This window comes from Arachis ipaensis, chromosome B08 (genome assembly GCF_000816755.2).
Source record: "Arachis ipaensis cultivar K30076 chromosome B08, Araip1.1, whole genome shotgun sequence".
In the NCBI taxonomy this organism is placed as follows: Eukaryota; Viridiplantae; Streptophyta; class Magnoliopsida; order Fabales; family Fabaceae; genus Arachis; species Arachis ipaensis.
This window is the reverse complement of record NC_029792.2, coordinates 43,377,359-43,388,773: the sequence shown is the minus strand read 5'-3', so window position 1 is coordinate 43,388,773 and position 11,415 is coordinate 43,377,359. Positions and strand designations below refer to the sequence as shown.

The 11,415-nt window shown below is 36.2% G+C and overlaps 1 protein-coding gene across 1 annotated transcript; it reads left to right on the top strand.

Moving 5' to 3' along the window:
* LOC107613850 (ribokinase) lies at positions 1,885-5,122 on the top strand. The gene is made up of 5 exons (XM_016316019.2): positions 1,885-2,637; positions 2,910-3,095; positions 3,605-3,800; positions 3,893-4,005; positions 4,655-5,122. The coding sequence occupies exons 1-4, from the start codon at positions 1,984-1,986 to the stop codon at positions 3,982-3,984; spliced, it is 1,128 nt and encodes a 375-aa protein (XP_016171505.1). The 5' UTR covers positions 1,885-1,983; the 3' UTR covers positions 3,985-4,005; positions 4,655-5,122.

Below are 11,415 nucleotides of genomic sequence, written 5' to 3'. Positions count from 1 at the left end.
TTTTTGATGTGGGAATTATTTGTTGGTTTAGAACTATGCTTACAACGAAGTTCTTATTTCTAGAAGAGAAATTCTAAACCATTGAGTAATTCTCTTAAATTAGTATACAAGATCAAGACTCGCTCTGATGCTTCTATTGACCGTTATAAGGCACGATTGGTTGCTCAAGGTTGTACGCAAGAGTATAGTATTTACTATGAAAAGACTTTTACTCCTGTTGCTCATCTCACATCTATTCGAGCTTTTCTTGCCATTGCTGCGGTCAAAAAATGGTCTCTCAGTCAGATGGACGTGAAGAATGTATTTCTTAATGGAGATTTGAAAAAAAAGGTCTATATGAAACTCCCTTCGGGTTATCCTTGTCCTTCTAGCAAAGTTTGTCCCCTTCGCAAGGCACTTTATGGTCTTAAGCAAGCTCCTCGCGAATGGTTTGACAAGTTCAACACCACTATATGCAATCTCGGTTTCACTTACAGCCCTAATAAGAATGCTCTCTTTATTCGTAAAAGTGAACATAGAATTGTTCTTCTGCTTTTGTATGTTGACAACATGATCATTACTGGAGATGATGTTGATGGTATCTCTTATCTCAATGCCTCCCTTCACCGTATTTTTGAGATGAAAGATCTTGGTTCTCTCAGTTATTTTCTTGGTCTCGACGTCATATCCACAGATGATGGTATCTATCTCTCTGAAGCTAAGTATGCTTCGGATCTTCCTGCTCGAGCCGGTATTACAGATAGTCGCACTGAGTCTACTCCTCTTGAGCCTAATGTTCGTTTTACTCCTATGGATGACACTGTTTTGGATATCCTACTCTTTATCGGCAGTTAGTTAGAGGACTAGTCTACTTAACTATCACCCGACCGGACATTGCCTATCTGACTCATGTTCTTAGCCAATTCTTGTCAGCTCCTCGTACTACTCACTATGCGGCAGTTCTTCGCGTTCTTCGCTACATCAAAGGCACCCTATTTCATGGCCTTTATTTTATACATATTCATTGTTATCCCTTCAAGCATACTCTTACTGATTGGGCTGGTGATCCAACTGATCGTCGTTCTACTACTGGTTATTGTTTGTTTCTTGGCGACTCTCTCATTTCCTAGCGAGCTAAGAAGCAAACATTCACTGCTCGATCAAGCACAGAAGCTGAATACCGTACTCTTGCTGACACCACTGCTGAGGTTGTCTCGATTCGTTAGCTTCTCGAAGACTTGGGTGCATCGCAGTCGTTCCCCACTGATGTTTTTTGTGACAATCGCATTACTATTCAAGTTGCCCATAATGATGTGTTTCATGAACGCACTAAACACATTGAGATTGATTGTCACTTTGTTCCACAATGCATCCTTATTGATGCTGTTCGTCTCATCGCTGTTGGAACACTGGATCAGACTATTGATATCTTTACGAAGGCTCGTCATCCGACTCGTTTTCGGACTCTGGTATCTAAACTCAAGATGGTATCTTTAGCTCCCACTTGAGTTTGAGGGGGGCTATTAGAGAATAAATTAGAATCAATATTAGATCAATTAGTATCATTATATTTATATAGCATATATGTATATTAATTATAGAATTGTATACTTTCATTACTCTGATTCTTCCAACACTTATATATATCTCTTATACATTGTACTTTTTCACAACCTGAATAATACACTCTTTTATATTACTCTCTTGTTTCTAACAACATCAAAGCCCAATATTAAAAATATAAAAAAATTGTGTGCATACAAAATTACAATACAAATAAAACAAAAGAAAAATATTTTAAAAAATTGGTATTTACAAAAACCATTGGCTTAATTAATTCCCATTTTAGCTAAACTAATCCCAAGTGGATCCTAATCCTAGATAAAAGGTGGTCCAACAAAGTCACTTTCGCATAGGAAATAGCCACATCTATCTCGGTACCCATTGACTTTGTCGCATGTGTGCGCAAGAGAGAATACAGAAAAACTAGAGAAACCAACTACAATGAAGGGAATACACCTTTCACCACCACCAACACAAACCACGAACACAATCCAATTGCAAACCTTTCCCACCACTACCACCAACCCCAACCAAGTTCAATTCCTCCCATTCCAAACAAAGCATAACAACAAGAAGAAAAAACCCAAGACACCAATCCTATGTCTCTCTTCGACAAACCCATCCAAAATCCACCCACAACCGCCGCTCGTGGTGGTCGGTTCCGCGAATGCCGACATCTACGTGGAGATCGACAGGCTCCCAAAGGAAGGCGAAACACTGCCAGCTAAGACTGGGCAGACCCTCGCGGGCGGGAAGGGCGCAAACCAGGCAGCTTGCGGAGGGAAGCTGTCCTACCCGACGTACTTCGTCGGGCAGGTCGGGCAGGACTCGTATGGGAAGCTTGTGACCGAGGCGCTGAGGAGTGGTGGAGTGTGTCTTGATCACGTGACGACGATTAGTGGTGGAACCCCAACTGGGCATGCTGTTGTGATGCTGCAGTCTGATGGGCAGAACTCCATAATTGTTGTTGGTGGTGCGAATATGAGCTGCTGGCCTGAGATTCTTCCTCAGCATGATCTTGATGTTGTTAGGAACGCTGGCATTGTCTTGCTCCAGAGGGAAATCCCTGATGCTGTCAACATTCAGGTCGCAAAGGTTGGGTTTTCTCTTTCCAAGGCAATTGCATTTTGTGTTTCTTCCGTTCCCGTGGGGTTTCTATTTGAGTATGTGTGTGTTGTGAATCCGTACTGCTTCAGAAGCTAAAAGTGATTGAAAGAGATATGATTGGCATTCTTTTACAACATTGGCCTCGTTGTGCCTACTTATTGGTCAAATTTCATCAAAATTTCCCCTTTCTCATTTTCTTTCCTTAATCAAGTTTCTAGTTTGTGATTATCGCATTATGTATTATGATGTTATAAATACAGGCTGCAAGGAGTGCTGGTGTCCCAGTAATTTTTGACGCTGGGGGCATGGATTCTCCAATTCCACAAGAATTACTGAACTATGTTGATATTCTGAGCCCTAATGAAACTGAACTTGGTCGCCTTACAGGAATGGCAACTGAAAGCTTTGAAGATATTGCACAGGCTGCAGCTAAATGCCATAAATGGGTGAGTTCTGTATTACATTTGGGTCATCATGAAATGCTTTTTTGTATTACCTTTCTTGTATACCATTTTCATTGCCTATGGATCTTTTGAGAGGAGTATATTGTTTCAGTATCAATTTGAAAAACTGATCACTCTGTGCATTGATGTTATATGCGATGTTGGTTAACTAAGATATGCCATTATATATATTTTATCCCTTAATTGGGTGGCACACAGCAACTGTTTAATTTTATGGTTTTCATTACCCACCCTTATAATTTTCATGACTTAGATAAATAAATAAATAGAAGTTGTTCAATAACTGTTGAAGCTATTTAATTGCACTTGTCCTCTCAATATCTTGATTGTTTTTTTTATTCCAAGTTGTCTCAATTTCTCTTCATGTGTCTTTGTTGATTGCAAAATGCTGATTGATAGATGAATGACACTGTGGTTGCAATGGCATTATTTATGTCTGTGTGATTCTAGTTTGTATGCCATTAGTGTTCTTTATGTTTCTCTATTGTTAGGGAGTTAAGCAAGTCCTTGTGAAACTCGGGGAGAAAGGATCAGCACTTTTTATTGAAGGAGAAGAACCAATTCAGCAACCTGCCATATTTGCTAAGAAGGTTCTTGATACCACTGGGGCTGGTGATACTTTTACAGCTGCTTTTGCTGTTGCATTAGTTGAGGGCAAATCCAAAAAGGAATGCCTCAAATTTGCCGGTATGCTTTACCGTAGGCATTTCCCTTTTCTTTCTACAATTTTCCATTATGGAAGATGTGCCTAACTCTTGTGTGCCAATTTTGTGCAATAGCTGCCGCGGCTTCTCTTTGTGTTCAAGTGAAGGGGGCCATTCCCAGCATGCCTGATAGGAAATCTGTTCTGGAACTTCTTAACTATCATTGAGAATCTTGCATAAGACAAAAGGTGATTATTTTCATACTCACCCAGTCACCCTTCATTTGTACTTCTTATTTATTAGTCCGAAAAATTAAAAAATCCTCTTCTGATATCATTTAGTCAACGACATAATGTCAAGTTTTCAACTTACATAGGAAGTTCCTGGTGTTTGGATCTTAAATTGTCAGTGTTCATGATTCTTGGTTAATTATTATTTAAATGAGAAATGATAAATTCCCATCATTGGATCCTCCCAAATATGAAATATCCTTCCGATGTCTTGAAATCTTAAGAAGCAATAATCACTCTGTTTGAGAATTTTCAAATACACCTTTGGGGATCATTCCATTTATTGAAAAAGTTCTGTAGTTTAATGTTCAAAACTTGTTCTCTAAGGCCGCGATTATGATTTTTAATGTTAAGGGTGTTTGTGAGTTATGATTTTGAAAGCGACGAGGAAAGGGAGGGTTACTCTTCATACCCTTCCTTTCCATGCATGTGCTCTCGCATTAGAGGTGTGGTACCAGTGCTTGCATCGGAGAATCTTGTTATTTTTCTTTCATGTTATTGTTAATCAACTTAAACAAATTACAGTAAACATTGATGACGTTGAAACACAAAAGACAAAACTGATATCAATTGACACATATTCTTTGCAACCTTTGATCTGCCACAGGTTAGATTCATTACCAGAATCACCACTCATGACAAAGGGAAAGAAAGATCCCTGAAAGAGGACACAAGGAAAGCAGAATTTTTCGCCAAGTTTATGCCATTGAAATAAGGTTAAGCTACCCACTTAGGCTGAATAATCACTTCTGAGGTTAAAGAAAAAGTTTGGTTCATGGGGTTGTAACATACATGCAAAAAATCATTTTAATAAATTAGCTTGTTTAATTTTAAGGGGGAAAAGAAGACAAAAGGAAAAAGATCTCCTGGCTAATGTGATGAGTTTTCTGGCCAAAATGTTAGCTTGTTGGCTTTCTAGGATTTTCCTTAGGCTATATTTGGACTGATGGTACTCAGAGGAATAGAACAGAATTCAGCAAAATTTAATGAGTTTCTATTGTTTGGATTAATAATATATGATGGAATGAAAAGGTTGGTAATGAAGTAGATTTCACTTTGCTTCATTAAAAGATTCCGTTTATGATGCAATGAATGAAGTCTTTGATGAATGATGATCAAACAATGGATAAATGACTTTCAATAATTTTGGGGTTTATAATCATTTAAAAGGGGAATAAACTCCTACCCCGATTCCTGTCTATCTACACAAAGGATAATACTATCTTTAACAAATTAAATGAACAATATCCAAAGTTTACGCGAGTTGTAAATTATTGAGTGGTCAATATTCACATACAGAATAATAATATATAAGAAACAGAAAATAAGTATACTTGTTGGTAAAATCATATTTTATTTAAACAAAAAATAGTGAAACCCATATAATTTGTCATTCACTCTTACTCTCTTTTCTGTATACTTTTATTTTGAACGAGAATAGACACTTTATTGAGTATGCTTATTTTACAAAAGAAAACTTCTGTTGTTTTTGAATTCTAGACTTTTAAGAAAAAGAAATGTTGATACTGAGGATTGGGGTTGTCCAATCTATTTGACCAAAAAAAAAAAATAAATATTAAAATATTTGAACAAGCACAAATGCGTTGGTCTTATGTTTTAAGTCAAACAAGTATTTTTTTTTTGTAATAACATTACGAGAATATAAATTTTTTAAAATTACGTCGATTTTATCTTAACATTATAGATTATGGCACAAAAGATTTATAAAATTAAATTACTTTTATAAAAAAGTCGTAGGGGACAAAAGTTTGTAAACCCCGCTAAATTAGTAAATAATTAGTCAATAAATTGAATTTTAGTAAGAAAAATTAGAAATGTAAATCTTATGTCAAAATAGGATAGAATTTGGCCCAAAATTGGGTCAAACGGGCCAAACCGATCGAACCGGACCCGAAAAGAGCCCAAGGCCCAATTAGGCCCAACCATACCTTACCAACACAGCTTCCCTTCCCCTCTCTAGCCTCATTCACGCTGGGAAACATTTAATGAGGAGGAAGAACACCTAAAGCTTCCAAACCCTCATTCAAATACTCCATTTGATATAACTTCTTCATCCCAACTCCGATCACCGCACCATTTACGGCTACGCGTTCACCGCGTTGAGCTCTACGATTTCATCAGAGTAATTTTTTTGGTAAGTCACTCTAACGCTCCAGCCTCTCTACCCCTTAATTTTCAAAAATTGGTGAGAATTCATGTTGAGAATTTGTGATTTTGGTTCTCTAGGTTCAAGTTTAGCTTGAGAAACTTGTGGGTCTTTGTTCAATCATGGCATAGACAAGGTGAGGACTTTCAAATTCTACAATTTCTTAGCCTATGTGAGGTGGGTATTGATTTTGGGTATGTATGTGATGTATATATGTATTAGGTCTATATATGTATAGGTTGGAGCTTGGATTGTAAGCCTTAGAATTTGGTGGAGGCTGATACATAAAAAATTAATTTCACGTAATTACCGGCAAGTATACCGGGTCGTATCAAGTAATAAAACTCACTTAGAGTGAGGTCGATCCCACGGAGATTGGTAGATTAAGCAACTTTAGTTAAATGGTAGATTTAGTTAAGCAAACATGGTTTTGAATTCATGAGATTTGATTTTTTTTTAATGTAATTACGGAAAGTTAAATGACAAGGAATTTAAAGAACTAGAATAAAGAAAAACAATGAAAGTAAATACTGAAACTTAAAATGCAAGAAACTTAAATGACATGAAAGATAAATTGCAAGAAAGTAAAGATTAGGGAATTGTAAAAAGCAGAAAAGGAAATTGCAAGAAATAGAGAAACAGAATGTAAATGACAAGAATAATAAATTGCAAGAATGTAGAAGGAAATTGGGAAATGGGTATTCAAACAACTAAAGAGCAAAAGAAATGAGAATTGATGATGGAGAGGATCATTAGGGATTAGAGATGCAAATTCTCCTGAATTGATGTTGATCAATTCCTTCTCAATCATGGGTATAGATCCATGGCAACTTGTGGGTAATTGAGTCCCAATCTCTTGGTAACTCAATTTCTCTCAACACAACCAATTGCCACTCTCGTGATCTAATTGTTCATGAGAAGAGATGAAGTTCAATTCCTAATCCAAGCCACACAATTTCCAGAATCTCAACTAAGGGAGGTTACATCTCACATACCAACCAAAGTGTATTGATTAAGGAAATCATGAAAGGATGAACTCTAAACTGAATTATGTAACTCCTTTCTCAAATTCACCACATAATTCATATAGATTAATCCCTCTCTGGATGGTAATTGAATCTTTGAAGAACAAGAGTTTCCTCTTGGATTAACCACTTGAATTAAGAAGGAGGAGAAGAGTTATCAATTCATTCAAACAAGCAGAGCTCTTCCCCCTAATGAAAGTGGGGTTTAGTGAATCATAGCTCCAATTTCAACAACAATTGCAATAGATGAAAATTAAAATTGAGTAGAGAAGAGTGATGAAGAATGGAGAAGAAGTTCTTGAAAACTGAAATTCAAAGTTGCCAAAAGAAAACAAAATAGAATATGGTTGAGAAGCAGTGAAAACAAAAAAAAAAAAAAACTCTAAGTGTAAAAGTGTCTAAGTGTCCTAAAAATAAAAAAATAAAAAGTCTAAAAAAATCTAAGAGAGAGCTCACTAATTCTATAAAACTATGGCCTTTATATAGGCTTTCCTAAATTACAAATTAAAATGAAATTAAAAACAAATTACAAACAAAATAAAAATTAACTATTCTAGATGATTCTTGTGGCCTTGATTGGTTGAGATTTATGGGCTTTGCTTGCTTGAGGTTGGATTAGCTAGCTTCTAAATGAAATTGTAGCACCAAGTTAAAAACAGAGAGCTTGTGCGTATGTCTTGGCAATTCTGGCCCAATGGAGCACGTTTTTGGCCAACACGCCTATGTAAATGCACGTTGGCAACGTGCTCATGGATTTCCTGGGCTGGGAGTTATTTGGAGAGATGGGCGTTGCTAGCCCAAGTTGTTGCTAACAACTTGGCTCTTCTTCTTCTTGGTTTCAGTTTTGATGCCCAAAGTTGCCCCTGGTTTAAGCTTTAATTTTGTGCTTCACTATCGACTATTATACATGGTTGGAAAGCTCTGGCATCAGAGGCTAAGTGCTTTGAATCGGGTGATTTTTGACCTTGGAGCTGTATTTTGGCTTAGTGGGTTACCTTAATTAATACGTGAAAAACGGCCAAGGTATGGTTTAGGTTTCGCGTATATAATATATAATGTCGTGTAAAAACTTAGGCTAGAGAACCATAGGATAAGTGATGAGTGGATAATTTATACGCTTTTTGACATTGTTTTTAGTATGTTTTTAGTAGGATCTAGTTACTTTTAGGGATGTTTTCATTAGTTTTTATGTTAAATTCACATTTCTGGACTTTACTATGAGTTTGTGTGTTTTTCTGTGATTTCAGGTATTTTCTGGCTGAAATTGAGGGACTTGAGCAAAAATCAGATTCAGAGGTTGAAGAAGGACTGCTGATGCTGTTGGATTCTGACCTTCCTGCACTCAAAGTGGATTTTCTGGAGTTACAGAACTCGAAATGGGGCGCTTCTAATTGCGTTGGAAAGTAGACATCCAGGGCTTTCCAGCAATATATAATAGTCCATACTTTGGCCAAGAATAGATGACGTAAACTGGTGTTCAACGCCAGCTTTCTGCCCAATTCTGGCGTCCAGCGCCAGAAAAGGATCCAAAACCAGAGTTGAACGCCCAAACTGGCACAAAAGCTGGCGTTCAACTCCAAGAAGGACCTCTACACGTGCAACACTTAAGCTCAGCCCAAGCACACACCAAGTGGGCCCCGGAAGTGGATTTATGCATCAATTACTTGCTTCTGTAAACCATAGTAGCTAGTTTATTATAAATAGGACCTTTCACTATTGTATTAGACGTCTTTTTGACCATCCTGGATCCTGGATTGTATTTTGATCCTGTGATCACGTTTTGGGGGCTGGCCATCTCGGCCATGCCTGGACCTATCACTTATGTATTTTCAACGGTAGAGTTTCTACACTCCATAGATTAAGGTGTGGAGCTCTGCTGTTCCTCAAAGATTAATGCAAAGTACTTCTGTTTTCTATTCAACTCATCTTATTTCGCTTCTAAGATATCCATTCGCACCCAAGAACGTGATGAAGGTGATGATTATGTGTGACGCTCATTCACCATTCTCCCCCTAGAATGAATATCTCTTAGATCTCTTAATCAGAATCTTCGTGGCGTAAGCTAGAATGATGGCGGCATTCAAGAGAATCCGGAAAGTCTAAACCTTGTCTGTGGTATTCCGAGTAGGATTTCAAAGTATAATCACGATTGCGCGTACCAAGTTGCTCACGTTGCTAGGGATTGTTTGAGCCTGGACATCACAATTTCGTGCACCAAGTTTTTGGCGCCGTTGCCGGGGATTGTTTGAGTATGGACAACTGACGGTTCATCTTGTTGCTCAGATTAGGTAATTTTCTTTTTATTTTATTTTCAAAAATTTTTCAAAAATATTTCTAAAATTTTCTCATCTGTTTTCGAAAATAATATAAAAATGTTTTCAAAAATTTTATTCAAAATTTTTAAGAATGAATTCTAGTGTTTCATGAAGCATGTTGAAGCCTGGCTGGCTGTAAAGCCATGTCTAATTCCTTTGGGAATGAGTATGTCAGGCGTGTCATGTCTGAATTACATGCTGAAGCTTGGCTGGCCATTGGCGATGTCTAGTGTTTTGGACCGGAGCTTTCATTGAAAGCTTGGCTGGCTCATGAGCCATGTCTAATTCCTGGACTGAAGTTTTAGACTAAGAATGCAAGATTCCTGGAATTCATGTTAAAAATTTTGGAATCCTTATTTTTTCTTTTTCAATTAATTCTCGAAAAAATTACAAAAAAAATTAGAAAATCATAAAAATAAAAAATATTTTGTTTTTTGTTTCTTGTTTGAGTCTTGAGTCATATCATAAGTTTGGTGTCAATTGCATATGCATCTTGCATTTTTCGAAAATATCATGCATTCATAGTGTTCTTCATGATCTTCAAGTTGTTCTTGGTAAGTCTTCTTGTTTGATCTTGATGTTTTCATGTTTTGTGCCTTTTCTTGTTTTACATGTGCATTTTTCGTTTCTTAGAGTCTAAACATGAAAGATTTCTAAGTTTGGTGTCTTACATGTTTTCTTTGCATCAAAAATTTTTCAAAAATATGTTCTTGATGTTCATCTTGACATTCAAAGTATTCTTGGTGTTCATCTTGACATTCATATCATTCATACATGCATTCATTGTTTTGATTCAAAATTTTCATGCATTGAGTCTTTTTGTTGTTTTTCTCTCTCATCATAAAAAAATTCAAAAAAATAAAAAAAAATATTCTTCCCTTTTTCTCTCATCAAATTCGAAAATTTGGATTGACTTTTTCAAAAATTTTTAAAATCAAATTGTTTCTCATGAGTCAAATCAAATTTTCAATTTGAAAATCTTATCTTTTTCAAAATCTTTTTCAAAATTCTTAGTTATTTTCGAAAATTCCAAAAATACTTTTCAAAAATCTTTTTCTTATTTTTATACCAAATTTTCGAAAATAACATAATCAATTAATGTTTTGATTCAAAAATTTCAAGTTTGTTACTTACTTGTTAAGAAAGATTCAAACTTTAAGTTCTAGAATCACTTTTGAAAAATACTAACATTTTTCAAAAACCATTTTCGAAAATCACTAACTCTTTTTCAAAAATATTTTTCGAAAATTCTCCCTCTCCCATCTTATTTTATTTATTTATTCATCTACTAACATCTCATCTCACATCTCTGCCATCCTCACAGTTGTGTTTCTTTCTTTACATCACACTCTTTGTCTCCCTCTTCTCTTCCACTCACAAAAGGATCCCTATACTGTGGTATAAAGGATCCATATTATTATTATTATTTTTTCTGTGCCCTCTTCTTTGTCATATGAGCAGGAGCAAGGATAAGAACATTCTTGTGGAAGCAGATCCAGAACCTGAAAGGACTCTGAAAAGAAAACTAAGAGAAGCTAAAATACAACAATCCAGAGATAACCTTTCAGAAATTTTCGACGCCGAAAATAATAATAATGTAAGGAAGATGCTTGGTGACTTTACTGCACCTAATTCCAATTTACATGGAAGAAGCATCTCCATTCCTGCCATTGGAGCAAACAACTTTGAGCTGAAATCTCAATTAGTTTCTCTGATGCAGCAGAACTGCAAGTTTTATGGACTTCCATCTGAAGATCCTTTTCAGTTCTTAACTGAATTTTTGCAGATATGTGATACTGTTAAGACTAATGGAGTAGATCCTGAAGTCTACAGGCTCATACTTTTCCCTTTTGCTGTAAGA